At 36.1% G+C, this 17,859-nt stretch overlaps 1 protein-coding gene across 19 annotated transcripts in view; it reads right to left on the reverse strand.

Annotated features, from left to right (window-relative positions):
* CLASP2 (cytoplasmic linker associated protein 2) overlaps positions 1–17,859 on the reverse strand; it is a 177,246-nt gene that overhangs the window by 17,098 nt on the left and 142,289 nt on the right. For 10 of the 19 annotated variants that reach the window (XM_027088243.1, XM_027088238.1, XM_027088237.1 and 7 more), the window contains 7 exons: positions 17,257–17,420; positions 16,329–16,407; positions 16,146–16,196; positions 11,826–11,969; positions 4,749–4,892; positions 3,318–3,424; positions 1,245–1,398 (listed from right to left, as the gene is read on the reverse strand). In XM_027088243.1, the coding sequence (XP_026944044.1) occupies positions 1,245–1,398; positions 3,318–3,424; positions 4,749–4,892; positions 11,826–11,969; positions 16,146–16,196; positions 16,329–16,407; positions 17,257–17,420 (843 nt within the window). The remainder of the gene's footprint in view (positions 1–1,244; positions 1,399–3,317; positions 3,425–4,748; positions 4,893–11,825; positions 11,970–16,145; positions 16,197–16,328; positions 16,408–17,256; positions 17,421–17,859) is intronic. The other 9 variants (XM_027088246.1, XM_027088245.1, XM_027088244.1 and 6 more) reach the window with 1 other exon arrangement.

Here is a 17,859-nt window from a genome sequence, read left to right on the forward strand (position 1 = left end):
AAGAGATGAGACGAGGACAACTGTTCTGTCCAAGGTTTTTGGCTGAGCAACTAGCATTGCTATCAACTGAGATGGGAAAGATCAGGAGTTCAAACAGGCAGCTGGATGTGTGAATCTGGAAATCAGGAGAGAGGTCTGGGCTGGATGGAGTCATATGATTTATTATATGCATAATAATTTTTAAGGTAGGCAGTAATATCCCTATTTTCCTTAGGAAGACATGGAGGCTTAGAAGTGATAATCTGACTAGTGAGTAAATGCCAAACTCACTTTTGCCAGAATCCACTACTTGGCCTCCTGACACTGTACCCTGCTATCACTTGGGAGAAAGTCTCAATTAAGCAGTGACTCTTACTAACCTGTTACTGGTACCATAGGCAGCTTTTGGGGTAGGGAACCTCAAATACGAGTGGTAAGCAGGTTTTTGGCATCCAGTTTACTAGGCTCATCTGCCATACAGGCACGGGGAGAAAAACAATAGCAGGAAGGAAGTCAGGAAGCAGAGCAGGGAGCCCTGTCGAGATTTGAAGCATTGCAATGTTCTATAATTTTGTAAACACTGAGAAACCACAGATTCCACAGGAAATGGTGGGATAGCTTGTTTTGAGAAAAGTCTAAGCTGTGAGAGAAAAGTCTAAGAAGAAGCAGAGTAAAAAAACCCCACTTTTTTGTATAATGGCGGGGTAACAAACTGAGCAATAATACTCACAAATGTCAGAAAGATGGGTCATAACATTCTTAACTGGAACCGCAGAAACTGATGAAACAATCACTATCACTACACTGAACACCTTATTTTGTCCTACAAGAGCCACGTGATCTGGCCCATGTTCCTATACTGGCTTTCATCCTGGTTCTCAACTGTACAAAGCTTGCTCCCATCTAAATGTCTTTGCACTTGCTACTTCTTTTATGGAATTCTTCTCTCCTAGATCTTGTACAGCTTTATTTAGGTCTCAATGCAAATGTCATCTTCCCTTACAACTTAATCTAAAATAGATTCACTTTACATTCTAACCTAGAACTCCACAGTACTCATCTCTACCCAAAAATATACAAGGAACTTGAGGGCAGCGACTCTGCCCAGAACAGTGCCTGGCACATGGTAGATACTCAGTAAATACTGAGTAACTGACCCCTGGAAAATTATCTTTGAAAATGACAGAAAGCAAAGTTTAAAAATAAAACAAAATCAAAAACTCTTAATGAAAACATGTGCGATGTAATAATGTTCAAATACTCACTGAATCGCCTTCATCTTTTTTAGAATCCCTTTTCAATGGCTCATTCATATCTTCTTGACTGCGGAAGCTGAAATTCTGAATTGCTTCAGTGACACCTCTAAGAGAGCTATAAATATCTTCAGAATTCATATTTTCTGTGTCATAATCAAATGCACTATGAAAAAGACAACAATTAATTTTTATTTATCTGTAGTTTTAAAATACAAATATATTTGAGGAGATTACACGGGATATTTATAAAGACAGGATTAGAGAATGTATATGCTCTAAAGCATAATTAGCAAAACGAAACCTGACAGCTACAAATGGCTAAAGAACATGTCCCACTGATTGCCCATCAAGGGCAGCTTATGGTGACTCTAGAATGCACAGCCCTTAACAACTGGTTTGTCTTTACACCTTCAAAAATGTTCTGACTAACCAGAGGCCAGCAAATTACGACCCCTGAAATCTTAGAATTTTTTTTACATTTTTAAATAGTTGAGAAAAAAATCAAAACAACATTTCATGACACAAGAAAATTACATAAAACCCAAATTTCAGTGTCCATAAATAAAATTTTGGAACATAGCAATGCTGATTTATTTAGCTATTATCTATGGCTATTTTCACACTACAGGAGCAGAGCTGAGTAGAGGTGACAAAGACTGCATTGCCTGCAAAGCCTAAAATATTTACCATATGGCCCTTTACAGAGAATTTGCTAACCCCTGTGGTTAACTCACAATAATGGTACTGCTTAAAGAGGAGATAAATGTATTTTATATAAATCTGTAAGAAGGCTGAGAATTTTTTTTTTTTTTTTTTTTTGCGGTACGCGGGCCTCTCACTGCTGTGGCCTCTCCCACTGCGGAGCACAGGCTCCGGACGCGCAGGCCCAGCGGCCATGGCCCACGGGCCCAGCCACCCCACGGCACACGGGATCCTCCCGGACTGGGGCACAAACCCATGTCCCCTGCATCGGCAGGCGGACTCCCAACTACTGTGCCACCAGGGAAGCCCGGCTGAGAATTTTTAACAGTGAACATAAGTGTTACTGATCTGAATTCTATAATCAGATTCTAAAATTCAACTGAGTATGGAATTTAGCCATCAAAATTGTAACATATGTATAACATGGAAAAAACAGGCTACATGATAAGTTTGCAATTGGTCTGCAGTATAATGAAGCATCTTATAGTTGTAATGAATATGATGAAGCATATGTTATGATATATGGTTAATAACAAAAATCAAGCTAGTAAGTACAAATATGACCCACTAGACAAAGTGTTTTAATTTTTATTTTATTTTATTTCACTTTTTTTTGGCTGCAAGGCTTGCGGGATATCTTAGTTCCCCCACAAGGGATTGAACCTGTGCCCCCTGCAGGAGAAGCGTGCAGTCCTAAGTACTGGACCGCCAGGGAATTCCCTAGGCAAAATTTTTTAAAAGGCCAGGAGATGGGAAAAATGTTAATCCATTAATGAGTTAAGAACTTCATCTGAAATATAGCCCATGCTTGAACTGCACAAGTGTGTGAAAATTTCACATGTCTTATTAAGGATCAATCTCACAGTCACATCTTTTCCTAACTATACATATTGCCATTTTATATTTAACCCTTCCCTAGTTTTTTTCTTTATTTTTACATTTTTGTCTATAAGGTTAATTTTTTTCTTCTATTTTTAGAGGTGGCTGGCCAATATTAGATCTAAATATTCATCATTATAACTTGACCTCATCACTTATATTGAGTATTATAATTGAAAGACACAATTGGTAATTAATGGATTTATACAGCAGATCTGAGAAACATAACTATGCTATTTAAGGCAACAAGCAGTAATTTCCAAAAGCTGTGTCCCTAAGTTTTCCTGTCACTTACAAAAAACAGTTCCATATCCTATAGATTATTATCATCTAAAGGGTTAAGTTTTGGAATAAACAACATTTTTTGAATTTGCTAAGTTTCTATGTGTCTAAGACCTTTCAAGTTGAGTAGAAATCAACTGGAATTATATTAATGTCTGTTTTTCTAAGAATGGGGAATCTGCAAATACAAACCATGATGGAAAATAACCCTTTTACTACCTTGGAGATAAAGTATTCTGCGATGTGTTGGTAGGAGAAGTAAGAGGACTGGACCAGTTGGCTGGTGACCGTGGTGTTGGTCTTGTCAAAGGACTCCCCATGGAACCCTGATGGACGGAGTCAAATAAACATTAACATATGACAGGTAGTTCAACCAAAAGGCTCTTCAGGAAGCCATACAATCAAGATGTTGAACAGCATGAGAGAGCCATACTTATAGGTCATTATTTTAAATATTCATGTACTTATCTCTAGTTTCTGTGGGAAAAAACTTTCTTCCCATTCAGAAATCTAGCTCTTTAAGCCTTTTTATTGTTCTCCTCACACACTTCCTTCTCTCAAATATTACCACAATATCTTTTTCCTCAAAGATAAAACAAGATCCCAAATTAACAATTTTAAATTAGCTCCCTGCTCTGAGACAATTTTCCTTCCTCCAACCATTATGAATGCTCAAATTCTGTTCCCTCTTGAGTTTGATTTACAAATGAATTTTACAAAGACACCAAAGGAATAGAATCTGGTCATGTTAGTAATTTGCCTATCTCTTAAAATATAACAAAACAATACTTTCTCCTTTTATTTTTAAAAATTTTTTAATTTTTATTTTTTGGCCATACCGCACAGCTTGTGGGATCTTGGTTCTCTGACCAGGGATCGAACCCAGGCCCTCAGCAGTGGATGTGAAGAGTTCTCAACACTGGACCACCAGGGAATTCCCCCTTCTTTTAAAAAAACTGACTTTGGTCCCAAGAAATTGTTCTCAGATTGTTCTCCCCTTAGACATTACCTCAATCCTGCCATAAGTGCATCTACTTTCTCCTTTATCCAATAGCAAAGGTATCGCTCTCTTTGTCTTTTTAAAACTTAAGTTCAATTCTTCAGGCATATTATGTAAATGGTTTGATACCATTTAAATGTAACACTAATGTTTCATTTACTCAGATCTTACTTCTCCAAAACAAAATCCTGTGTTATCGAACCACCTATGGGCTGACAAGCCTGTTATTATTAAATGTGAACACATCCTTTAAAGCACTACCCTCCTTGGGCCTTATTTGTTATTCCTGGAATAAGTCATCCTTTCTGGTCCTCAAATAAGGACTGGTTCATCTAAAGAGCATGTCCTAATTCTCATGGCTTGCAAAGCTGATGCCCTCATCTAAGTTCTGCTACATTCCACTTTCCTTGTTCATACCCTGGCCACCGTTCACCACCATCCTAATGTACACCAAATTATAATAGAAACATGATAGGCCTAAGAACTCTATTCTTTCCAGGAAAATATTTAATTCTGCCCAGAAAATGCTGCCCAATGCAGATACAAAAATTGTACATTAGGATCAATGTTTACTTCATGTAAAAAAAACAAAAACAATTATTAACCAGTCATCACATTATACAATGGCCAAGAAGACAACTGAAAAATACCTGGGTTCCGTTGCCAGTGTTTCGAAGGTGATTATGAAGAAGTTTGGTAGCACCATCCTGAAAAGTTTTTGGTAAAGCTCCTAATAACATTGTAAACTCTGGGGTATTGAGTTCAAATAAGGAAATCAGGACTGACTGCGCTGCCTAGAAAAGAAAGACATACAAGAAGCATATGAATATATTTTGTTTACTCAAAGAAGACCATTTTCTTCACTCAACATTTCTGTTCAATAGTGCAAGGCCATCTTTCCCAGGGTAAAAGATGTTCTTATATGCTTTAAAATTTCTTTGCTGGAAGAATAAAATCAAAAACTATTTGACTTACCATTTATTTTTTGAACGTAAGACAGGAATATGTATAACAAAAAGTATAACAAATACGACCTAACAATCAATGGCAAAAGTCAACCAGACAGTTTCTAGGATTACTCTGTCAATATATGCTCCTACTTCAGTTTTCCTAAAAAAATTATTACAAGAAGAAAGATGGATGGAAATAAGGAACTACATTAAACAAAGCCCATCAAGAGCAACTTGATACAAAGCCCATCAAGAGCAACTTAGCACTTTAATTTTCATTTTCTCAATATAGGATTCTTTTTAAACATATTTATTTCTTTATTTCTTTTTGGCTGTATCGGGTCTTAGTTGCAGCATACAAGATCTTTCGTTGTGGCGTGTGGGCTCTAAAGCACATGGGCTCAGTAGTTGCGGTGTGCAGGCTCTGTAGTTGTGGTGCGCAGGCTCCAGAGTGTATGGGCATTGTAGTTGCAGCACGTGGGCTCTCTAGTTGTGGCACGCAGGCCCAGTTGCCCTGTGGTATGTGGAACCCCAGTTCCCTGACCAGTGATCAACCCATGTCCCCTGCATTGGAAAGCTGATTCTCAACCACTGGACCACCAGGGAAGTCCCATTATATTATTCTTAAATTAACTAGCTGTATTTAGTCTTCTCTCAAAGCAGCTAATCTTAACAAATCTACAATTCGAAGTTAAAACTAGTCTAATGTTTCTGTGGAAATGGGAACAAAAAAAATGTTACTCAGATCAGTTAAGAAAACATAAATTTCCTTTCTTCTTATAAAGTATCAATTGAGTTATTAAAAGACACACTGTGAAATTTAGATTACACAGAAACTTAATTGAGAGGAGAAAGAAACCCAAATAGTTCACGATCATGACTTGTATGTAAATGTGCACATCTTGTTCTGGACCGTTTCTGACCCCACTCTATGAAAACCTAAGTGTTCCATGTTTATGACATCTAATAAACAACAGGAGGGGAATGGTGAAATTAAGTTACATTGGCACGATGACATACTACACAACACAGCCTTGAAAGATGATGTAGCTTTATACATGAAGAGATTGGGAGAGGACTATTACATACTGCTGAAGAAAAAAATTATAAAACACCAGTAACATAAGCCCATTTTGTTAAAAACAACAACAAAGTATACACTGTGTGGGTGTGTACTCTAACATGTTAATAGTGTTTAAATAAAGCTATTTGCATTTTGAAACAAAACTTTATGATCTTGTGTCTTTTTGGAACCTAAACAGTGAAAGGATCTCAAGTTAATTTGAGCAAATGAATTAATAATTGTTAAGGTATATTTTATTCCACCTAGATTTTATTTTGGTGTATGAGATGCAGCTTTATTTTCTCTCTAGAGACAGACAATCCAACTGTTCCCAAACCAATGAGTGTATCCTTTCCTCATGACTCAACAACAACAACAAAAAAACCCAAAAAACAAACAAAAAAACATGTCAATCAATGGTTTCTACAGTCCCATCAGTATTCTTCGTCTTGGAATATCCCCAATTCTTAATTTTGATGAAATCCAACTGATCTATTTTTTCCTTTTGTTGTTTGTGCTTTTGGTTAGAATCCACTGCCAAATCCAAGGTCATGAAGATTTATCCCTCTCTTTTTTTTTTTTTTTTTGCCGTATGCGGGCCTCTCACTGTTGTGGCCTCTCCCATTGCGGAGCACAGGCTCCAGACACCCAGGCTCAGCGGCCATGGCTCATGGGCCCAGCCGCTCTGCGTCATGTGGGATCTTCCCAGACCGGGGCACGAACCTGCGTCCCCTGCATCAGCCGGCGGACTCTCAACCACTGCCACCAGGGAAACCCTATCCCTCTTTTCTTTTAAGAGTTTTCTAGGTTTAGCTTTTACATTTAAGTCTTTGATCATTTTGTATTAATTTTTGTATATGGTATGAGGTAAGGGTTCAACTTCATTCTTTTGCATGTGGCTATTTAGTTGTCCCAGCACAATTTGTTGAAAAGACTATGATTTCCTTATTGAATGGTCTTTGCACCCTTGTTGGAAATCAGTTGCCCATAAACACAGGTTTTTTTCTGGACTCTCAATTCTATTCCACTGGTCTTTATGTCTAGCCTTATGTCAGTACCACACTGTCTCGATTACTATTACTTTGTATTAGGTTTTGAAATCTGGAAGTGTAAAGTCCTCCTACTTTGCTTTTTTTTTTTTCAAGGCTCTTCTGGCTATTAGGGGTCCCTTGGAATTCCATTATGAATCTTGGAATCAGCTTGTCAATTTCTGCAAAGCCGGCTGGGAATATGGTAAGGATTACACTGAATTTGTAGATCACTTTGGGAAGTATTGCCATCTTAAGAATATTAAGTATTCTGATCCAAGATCCAATGGAAAATGATTTTCCATTTATCTAAATCTTCTTTAATTTCTTTCAATATTATTTCATAGTTTCTACTATAAATTTTGCACTTCCTTTTAAAAATTTATCCCTATTTTCATCTTTTAAATGCTACTGTAAATGGAATTGTTTTCTTAATTTCATTTTTGGATTGCTCATTTCAAGTGTTTAGAAATACAACTGATTTTCATATATTGATTTTGTATCCTGCAACCTTGCTGAATGTGTTTATTAGTTCTAATGTTTTTTTAGTGATTCTGAAGGATTTTCTATATATAAAATTGTATCATTTGCAAACAGAAATAGTTTTACTTTTCTTCCTTTCTCTCTTTCTTTTTTTTCTTTTTTCTGGCCTAACTATCCTGGCTAGAAACCAGTGGACCCTGCTACAATGTTTTACAGAAATGGTGAGAGAAGACATCCATTTCTTGTTCCTGACTTTATGGAGAAAGCATCCAATCTTTCACATTAAGTAGCTGTGGATATTAGTAATAGCTGTAGAGGTGCCCTGTATTGGGTTTAAGAAGTTCCCTTCCCTTGATAGTTTGTTTAGTTTACGATTTTTTGTTTTTGTTTTAATCATGAAAGATGTTAGATCTTGCCAGATGCCTTTTCTGTTGAGATATTATGTGGTTTTTGTCTTTTTACTATTGATGTGGAGTACTACAATAGACTTTCAGATGTTAACCTTACATTCCTGGGATAAATTACACGTGGTCTTGGTGTATAATTCTCTTTTTATATGTTGCAGAATTTGGTTTGCCAGGATTAAAAGGGTCCATATTTGTAAGAGACATTGATCTGTAGTTTTCTTTTTATGTGTGATGTCTTTGGGTTTGTTATGAAGATAAAACTGTCCTCACAGAATGAGTTGGAAAGTGTTCTTTCCTCTTCTGTTTTTTAACGAAGAGTTTGTGAAGAACTGATATTAATGCTTGGTAGAACTCACCAGTTAAACCATGTGAGCCTGGGCTTCTCTCTGTCGGTGGTTTTTTAATTACTAAATCAAACTCTTTACTTGTTCTATTGACTTCTTGAGTCAATTTAGGTAGTTTGTGTCTTTCTAGAGATTTGTCCATTTCATCTAAGTTAACTACTTATTGGCATACAATATTGTAACATTCCTTTATAATCCTTATTATTTCTGTAAGGTTAGTAATAATATTCCCTCTTTCATTTCTAATTCTAGTAATTTGAGTCTTCTCTTTTTTTCTGTCAATCTAGCTAAAAGTTCATCAATACTGTTGATCTTTCCAAGAAACACAACTTTTGGTTTCACTAATTTTCTCTATTGTTTTTCTATTCTCTATTTTATTAATTTCTGCTTAATCTTTATGTGTTTTGTCGTTTGGCTTGGTTTTAAAAATTGAAGTACAGCTGCTGTAGAATATTATACGTTATAGGTGTACAATATAGTGATTCACAATTTTTAAAGGTTATACTTCATTTATACTTATTATAAAATATTGGCTATATTCCCCATTGTACAATGTATCTTTGTGACTGATTTCATACCTAATAGTTGGTACCTCATAATTCCCCACTCCCATATTGCCCCTTTCCTGCTGGTAACCACTAGTTTGTTCTCTGTATCTGTGACTATGCTTCTTTTTTGTTATATTCACTAGTTTGTTATATTTTTTAGATTCCCCATGTAAGTGATATCATACAGTATTTGTCTTTCTCTGTCTGACTTATTTCACTTAGTATAATGCCCTCCAAGTCCATCCATGCTGCTGCAAATGGCAAAATCCCATTCATTTTTATGGCAGAGTAGTATTCCATGGCATATATATACATCACATCTTCTTTATCCATTCACCTGTTTTTTTTTTTTAAAGATTATTATTTTTTTTGATGTGGACAATTTTTAAAGTCTTTATTGAATTTGTTACAATATTGTTTCTGTTTTATGTCTTGGTTTTTTGGCCCTGAGCCATGTGAAATCTTAGCTCCCTAAGCAGGGATCAAACCCACACCCCCTGCATTGGAAGGCGAAGTCCTAACCACTGGACTGCCAGGGAAGTCCCTTCATTCATCTGCTGATGGACACTTAGGTTGCTTCCATCCATATCCTGGCAATTGTAAAAAATGCTGCTATAAACATTAGGGTGCATGTATCTTTTCAAATTATTTCAAACATTTCAAATAATGTTTTTTTTAAATTAATTTATTTTTGGCTGCATTGGGTCTTCGTTGCTGTGCGTGGGCTTTTCTCTAGTTGTGGTGAGCAGGAGCTACTCTTTGTTGCGGTGCAAAGGCTTCTCATTGGGGTGGCTTCTCTTGTTGCAGAGCACAGGCTCTAGGCACACGGGCTCAGTAGTTGTGGCTCGTGGGCTCCAGAGCACAGGCTCAGTAGTTGTGGCACACAGACTTAGTTGCTCCACAGCATGTGGGATCTTCCCAGACCAGGGCTCGAACCCGTGTCCCCTGCATTGGCAGGCAGATACTTAACCACTGCGTCACCAGGGAAGTCCCTATTCTTAGTTTTTTGAGAAACCTCCATAGTGTTTTCCACAGTGGCTGAACCAATTTACATTCCCAAAAACAGTGTGTGAGAAGGTTCCCTTTTTTCCACATCCTCGTCAACATTTGTTATCTGTGCTCTTTTCGATAATAGCCATTCTGACCGGTATGAGGTGATATATCACTGTGGTTTTGATTTGCATTTCCCTGATGATTAGCGATGTTGAGCATCTTTTCCTGTGCCTGTTGGCCATCTCCATTTCCTCTTTGGAAAAATGTCTATTCAGTTCTTCTGCGTATTTTTCAATTGGGTTGCTCATTTTTTTTTTTTTTTTTTTGCGGTACGCGGGCCTCTCACTGCTGTGGCCTCTCTCGTTGCAGAGCACAGGCTCCGGACGCGCAGGCTCAGCGGCCATGACTCACGGGCCTAGCCACTCCACGGCATGTGGGATCTTCCCAGACCGGGGCATGAACCTGTGTCCCCTGCATCGGCAGGCGGGCTCTCAACCACTGCGCCGCCAGGGAAGCCCCTGGGTTGCTCATTTTTTTGATGTTGAGTTGTATGAGTTGTTTATAAATGTTGGATATTTATCCCTTATTGGTCATATCATTTGCAAATATTTTCTTCCATTCAATAGGTTGTCTTTTTGTTTTGTTTATGGTTTCCTTTGCTCTGCAAAAGCTTTTAAGTTTAATTAGGTCCCATTTGTTTATTTTTATTTCCTTTGCTTTAGGAGATGGATCCAAAAAAGTATTGCTGTGATTTATGTCAGAAAGTGTTCTGCCTATGTTTTCCTCTAGGATTTTTACAGTCTTACATTTAGGTCTTTAATCCATTTTGAGTTTATTTTTATATATGGTGATAGAGAATATTCTAATTTCATGCTTTTACATGTAGCTGTCCAGTTTTCCCAGCACTAGTTACTGAACAGATTATCTTTTCTCCATTGTATATTCCTGGCTACTTTATCATAGGTTAATTGACCACGTGTGCATGGGTTTTATTTCTGGGCTCTCTATTCTGTTCCATTGATCTATGTGTCTGTTTTTGTGCCAGTACCATACTGTTTTGATTATTCTGGCTTTGTCAACAGAGCTAGATACAGAATGCAAGAAACGAATGATTAGGGTTGAAGAGAAGTCTCAGGAAGAAGGTGAAGAGAACAGAGGAGGGTCTAGAAAGGAACTCCCCAGAAAATAAATAACCTATGTTTTTGAGCATATGGAAAATCTTAGCCATGAGCATATGACAGAGATGTTGAACCTAACAACAAGTACTTAAAAAACATGTGGGGGAAAAAAAAAAGGAAAATGAAAAGGTAAATTATTAACACCAGGACAAATAAAGCTTCTGTAAGGAAGGAGGCTGTAATAAACCACTTGGCGTAGGGGTGAATACTTCCACAGTCAAAATTAAATCTTTTCTATTGAGTACCAACAATTGATTCATAAGTATTTTGAAGGTTATGGGAAAAGACATAGGAAAGGATAGGGGAAAGTTAAGTCTTAATTTACAAAGGTAGACAGACATATATAATGACTAAATTTATCAATGGATCAATAAATAATGCCTAAAATTAATAAATCAAGAAACAGTGCAAGCTCTTATTTGAAATATATAGGTAAATGTGAGGGGAAAGATTTGAAATATTTTGAATGGCTATAAGATTAGAGGTTGGGAGGACTCTTTCAAAGACAGTTATCTTTAATTCTAAGTTTGAAAATTATACTCATATTAATTGGATAAAATTTAAAATAAAATTTAAAAGAGAAGATATTTTTTAAAAAAGGTCTTTATATTACCAGGTAAATAACTCTATGCTAACTGGTAACATCCTGAAAATATTAGCTTCCTTCACTGGCAATCCAAAATGACTGACTTGCTTTTCTAATTTATCTTCTAAATCTTAAATTAAAACATACCTTCCGAACATCAGAACTTTTGGGTTCTGTTGTCCAAGTGATGACCCGAGACACTGCCAGGCGAGTTTCACTGGAATTTATAAAATCTCCTGGATCCATCTGTTTGGCCAGAGTTTCTATGTATTTAAGGATAGCAACCTTCACCTGCAGAGGGATGCACAATGAGAGAGGACAATCAGCTGGTCATCGAGGGGCAATGAGAACACGTCAGAAATAATTAGGTGACTTTTTTTTTTTTGGCTGCACTATGTGGCATGTGGGATCTTAGTTCCTCCACGGGGGATCAAACCCATGCCCCCTGCAGTGAAAGTGCAGAGTCTTAACCACTCGACGGCCAGGGAAGTCCCTAGGTGATTATTTTTTTGACAAATACAAAATGAATAAGCATCAACAACAAAAGAGAAGTTATACAATCACCTACGTACCAGAGGTACAAGTATATGAAAATGTGGATTTTTTTCACACACAGCAGAACTTATAAGTTTCATTCCCCATTCAAACATTTAGCAGTGTTTGAACTGCTAAAGACTCTCTTGATAAGATCAGACACTTCTCCTTGAGTCTGCCTTCAGAGATTACAGCTGACTCTTGTCTAGATTTCCCTAGGAACCAGTCTTTATAAATTGAAGTACAATTTGCCTCTTGGGGAAATCAAAGAATTTTGGAAATAAGCTATTATAAATCAACTGGGTAATCAAGGTGGGCAATACAGGTTTTTGGCAAACATACAGTAAGACTCACACAATGAGATCAGGTTCCTTAATAGGTCCATCAACTGCTAGAACTACGTCTCAAAATAAATGTGACAAAAAAGTTTTACACAAGTATCACTGGAGAAGAGACAATACTTATCTGTATAAAAGAACTATCATATATGAGTTTAAAAAGTCTTATTATTCTCCCAGGAATTCCTCATGCATGGGTGGCATGGTGGGTAGGTGTGTGGTAGGATGCAGGCTTCCAAGTAAGCAGGAGGTGGGGCAAAGCACACATGCTTCTCTCTTAGATGCAGCCTTCTTTATCCTTAGAGTAAGCCATTGTTAAATAATCTCCCCTTTCTCAGGCATGTTGGGGTAGAAAAAAAGTTTGAGAACCACTGTTTTTAAAGTCACATCTAACATTCTAGGATTTCTAAGTAATGGTTCTCTAAGACTTTACCAGTGCCCTTTAGAAACGGCACCTGGCACAGTGCACAGTCCTTGTACACAGCAGATTCTAAACACATATTAAATGCTGATTTGCTGACTTAGAAAAAGGAAGGTTTAAATATATTAAAATAGTGACTTTGAAAAAATATTGTCAAAGATTAAGGTAATCAGGTTTTCTATACTCCTTCCCTTATTATTGATCTTAAGATGTCATTTTTCTCACTCAATCCAAATAAGGTCTCTGGGAAGTACTAAGCCAAGTTAATATATAGGAAGTAATATGTTAAAGTTCTGACTCTTGTACATTTTCCCCCTTCCGCTTCCAGTTTAAAAAAAAAGACAGAATGCATCAACTTACATTCTTCATTTCATAATAAATGAATTTTAAGAAGAAGTAACTATAACTTTAAGAAATGTACTGAAAAAAACAAGAATTAACCTATCAGCCATCATGAGTAAATTGTACAGGGGAGAGGGAAAGAGATTTATGGTTACTTTTGCAGCAGCAGGCCCAACTAAATTATGGCAGCACATAACATTCTGAATTCTTGAAGCCACGTCACCTTTTTTCAGTGTGACTGGCTGAAAGGTGACTATAGTAAATCAAAGAATGAACATCAATGTATTTTGTTTTTTTGAATATATTTATTTGCACTATGTGAGATTCAGTTAGTTCCGTGTCTTGACAATTTATAGGGAGGTATGTAAAGTTTTTAAAGGGTTTCACAGAATAGGTGTGTATACTATACCAAAGGCAAAATAACCATGATACACATATAATCATTTGAAAATTTACATTTTGGTAGAATATTTCACAAGGTTCTATACATGGTCTGTACTCTGAATAACATAAACATGCATTCTTCTTCAGAGAGGAAAAACAATCTAGTCGCTAAGGTGCGTATAATTCTAAACCTGTTTATGAAACTCAGAAAAAAAAGTCAACAAAATTCCATTTATTTTAAAAAATATTACTCAAATAGAATCACTGTATGCGATTTCCCCCTATTTTATTGCTTCCTTTCTGACATTTACCCACATGATACTCTGTGAGAGATGTAAAATTTTATCTGAAAGATCCAGCACTTCTTCAATAAAGAATTTTTATGCATCTCATACTCAAGTTATTTGTGTTTTTCTACAACCTGTTAAGTTTTTAATTCTTAATCCTGTCACCCATCTGAAAGTTACTTTTATTTTCAGCATAAGGTATAGCTCTAATAGAACGTCTCCGTGCTGTCTTAAAACATCAATTTATGAGTTGAAGAGTGATCTTCCCCTACAACTTTACGTGTGTGTGCATATGTGTGTATATATAATATATAAAAACCAAGTACATACTATGTTCGTATTATATATTATGGTTTATAAATAATACACATATATTATACATAGACTGTTTCTCTAAAAGTCCTATATACAAAAGCCATATATACATATATGCATACAGGTATACATGGCTTTTAGAGAAACAGTCTAGGTATATGTATTATATATATGTATATGTATATAGGGCTTTTAGAGAAACAGTCTGTGATTCTAGTCTCCAGTATGACTTTTTTTAAAAAAATAAATTTATTTATTTTTTTTATTTTTGGCCGCGTTGGGTCTTCATTTCTGTGCAGGGGCTTTCTCTAGTTGTGTCGAGTGGGGGCTACTCTTCATTGTGGTGCGCGGGCTTCTCATTGCGGTGGTTTCTCTTGTTGTGGAGCATGGGCTCTAGGAGCACGGGCTTCAGTAGTTGTGGCTTGTGGGCTCAGTAGTTGTGGCTCGCGGGCTCTAGAGCGCAGGTTCAGTAGTTGTGGTGCACGGGCTTACTTGCTCCGCGGCACGTGGGATCTTCCCGGACCACGGCTCGAACCCGTGTCCCCTGCATTGGCAGGTGGATTCTTAACCACTGCGCCACCAGGGAAGCCCCAATAGTATGATGTTTTAATTATATGTTTTCCACTGTCTTTCTCTTCAGGACTTCAGCAACTTTATTCTCTCCTTCAACTCACCTATCACCCTTATTTCTTAAGCTAATGGTTTAGACCTCCATTTCTATTGGGCCATGAAACATATGTTTTCAACAGCACTTGAATACCTACCACCAGTACCTAAATCATAACTCTTATCATAGTTTACAGTTTATCATGTATTATAAACAATAATGATAGGAAATTGTAAGTTTTATATTCCTATGCTAGGCTTAGACAAAAAAATAAGTTTAAACAGTATTTATCAATAATATCAAGTAAATTATTCTCTTTCTGCAGGTTACTTTTTAAAATCAAAACAGATGGATCCTTTTTCACAAAGCAGTTCTGAGAAAATAACATTATGTTGAGTATAAGTCAACCCTGGTAAGAAACATAATTGTGATTTTAAGGTAAAATCATATTCAGAAACTTAAAGGAAAATCAATCCAAGGCAATAATGCATATAGAAACATACTTCGTGCAGAATAGAGCAGAAAATACAAGGCTTATAAATGCTCATATGCTTGTTATTTCCCTGACTTTAACCTCTTTTTAATTTAAGAAAACTCACTAAGAAACATCTTTAGTAAAGAATTCAGGGCAGATCTTTTATATTATCTTTTCTTTTATGTTAAATAATTATTTTTAATCAAAAATTGGAATCTACCTAGTTTTCACTTAAAATATCTAGAAAATGTGTGCTAATAACAATGGAGGAAGTTAATCCTGAATCTAAATTTTGTGCACACATTAGAAAATCACATTGCAAAAAGAAAAAAACGTTACTGTTTCAGTTAAGAACTGGAGAATAGCATTGACATCAAACTTAAAAAGTTCTGCTTACTGAAATACATAGGCAAAACTGACATTTTGCCCAGAATAACTCTTCAAATGCCTAACTTAAAAAAAAAAAAAGGATTGGGAAATCACAAACATAAAATTAGATAAGATTTTATAGAGCGAGTTTGCATAACAGCTTAGGGTTAGCGGCCATACTTGTGTTGCCTTCTAAACATGTATCCCCAGTAAGCTTCTCCAAAAGATAATCTGGTATCAAATAACATTTAAAATCAAATCCATGCATGCTTTATAGGCTTATAAAGGTTAGTAGTTGAATATATAGATGCATACAAACATTATCTGAAACACTGCAGTTTGTAAAGAGAGTTAAGAAAAGAAATAATGCAGATTAAAACAAAACCAGAAAAAACCTTGGAACTCCAAAAAGAGTGAAGCTGGTCCCGAAGTGCTGGCTTGACTGTCTGAAAGTTTATAAAAACAAAATCCACTGATTGAACAGCTTCTTGTGTGACAGAAATACAAATATTAGCATAACTTTATGAATAAAATACTTCAGTTCCTTAAAATGTCATCAAAAGGCCTCAAATTTTTACCTTCAAGCTTGGTGTCTGGGTCTGATCAACTGTAAATCTCATTAGAATATTGAACTGAAGATCATTTGGAAAAGATTCTCTGAAATAAGGAAAGAACAAAATAAAATAAAAATTAAGCCAGCAAGTAAACATTTAGCAAACTTAACAGAAGATTATGTTTAATACCAAACAAAACACAATGTCATTCAGAAAGAATGCATGAAGTAGCACCTGTATGTGGTATATAGTCTATGTGGTAAAGTATACGATAAAAGCTACTCCCAGAAGAATCTGAACGTCTGAATTTATACCCTGTAAGTATAAATTTAACCCCCTGTAGGGGGTTAAAAAGCAACACTATAGCAAAGAATGATCTCTTGCCTCATTTATAGATTTAATCAGAAAAATGTTAAAGTTTAATGTAATGTTAAACTTTAATGTAATGTTAAAGTTCAACATTATCAGAGAAGTTTCCATACCTAATATCTGAATTCTAGACTCACCTCAACTTAGTAAATGGATATTTGAAATAAGTCACTTCAACAATCTACACAAGAAAGTAGAAATATATCATTGGTTCAAAATCTTCTGAAAAAAGAATGCATAATAAAACATTCTTTTTAAACTTAGAAAATATTTTTATCTTTACACTAGACTGAATAAAATCTTCAACTCTACTTTGCAGTTACATCTTAATTAAAACAAAACACTACCTTGAATTACTCAACCAATGTTTATAAAATTTTTTAATAGATTAAATGCAGTGTTTGAACTAAGGATCAACGTTGCATTAAATATACCATGTAAATGGGCAACATCAATAATTTTCAAATGGAACTCATGCAATCTACATAGTTTGAAAAGACTCAGAAATCTGAACTTTTAACAAAGAAACGAAATATTCTTGATTACTACCGGGTAAACTTGAAATACATGAAGAAAATCTTACCTTGTAACATCGAGGGCTTTCTGAACTTTTGCTTGAACAGACCCAAGCAAATCAGCACCCATTTTTTTTAGTAGTTGGGTCAGCAGTACAAACAACCAATCTTGAAGATCATCTTTGTGGACTTGTATGAAGTCCACTAAAGTCTCCAAAAACATGCTGAACACCTACAGTGGATAAACGGGGGAGGGAGGAGAAAAAGGAGGAAATATTGACCTCTATGATCAATTCAAAACTGAAATAGAAAGGAATACAGGAATCAGAGGCACAGCGATTGGCAGCCAAGCGGAAAAACAATCTCTCTTGCTTTTCATTGGACTCTGTGATACAAGAGTACATCTGAACTGTTATCCAACTTCTGCTGAAGTTCGACAATTAGCTATTCCATGCAGCATCACTTGGTAAAGAAACTTTGGCTATAATGGCTGGCACACCTAAGGTCGTCAATGATGCCACAGCTTAAACTGCAATCTATTTTATCCGAAATTCAGGGCAAGGAACTACCTATGGTCTCATCAACCCCCAGCTCTTTGGAAGAGTGGCAGTGAGTTAATCAGAGGTCGACTATGCTGACAGCTACCTTAACACATAAGATGATTTTGGTAT

The sequence above is a fragment of the Aethalodelphis obliquidens genome, unplaced genomic scaffold (assembly GCF_003676395.1).
Source record: "Aethalodelphis obliquidens isolate GAN/ISIS:26980383/991018 unplaced genomic scaffold, ASM367639v1 scaffold62, whole genome shotgun sequence".
In the NCBI taxonomy this organism is placed as follows: domain Eukaryota; kingdom Metazoa; phylum Chordata; class Mammalia; order Artiodactyla; family Delphinidae; genus Aethalodelphis; species Aethalodelphis obliquidens.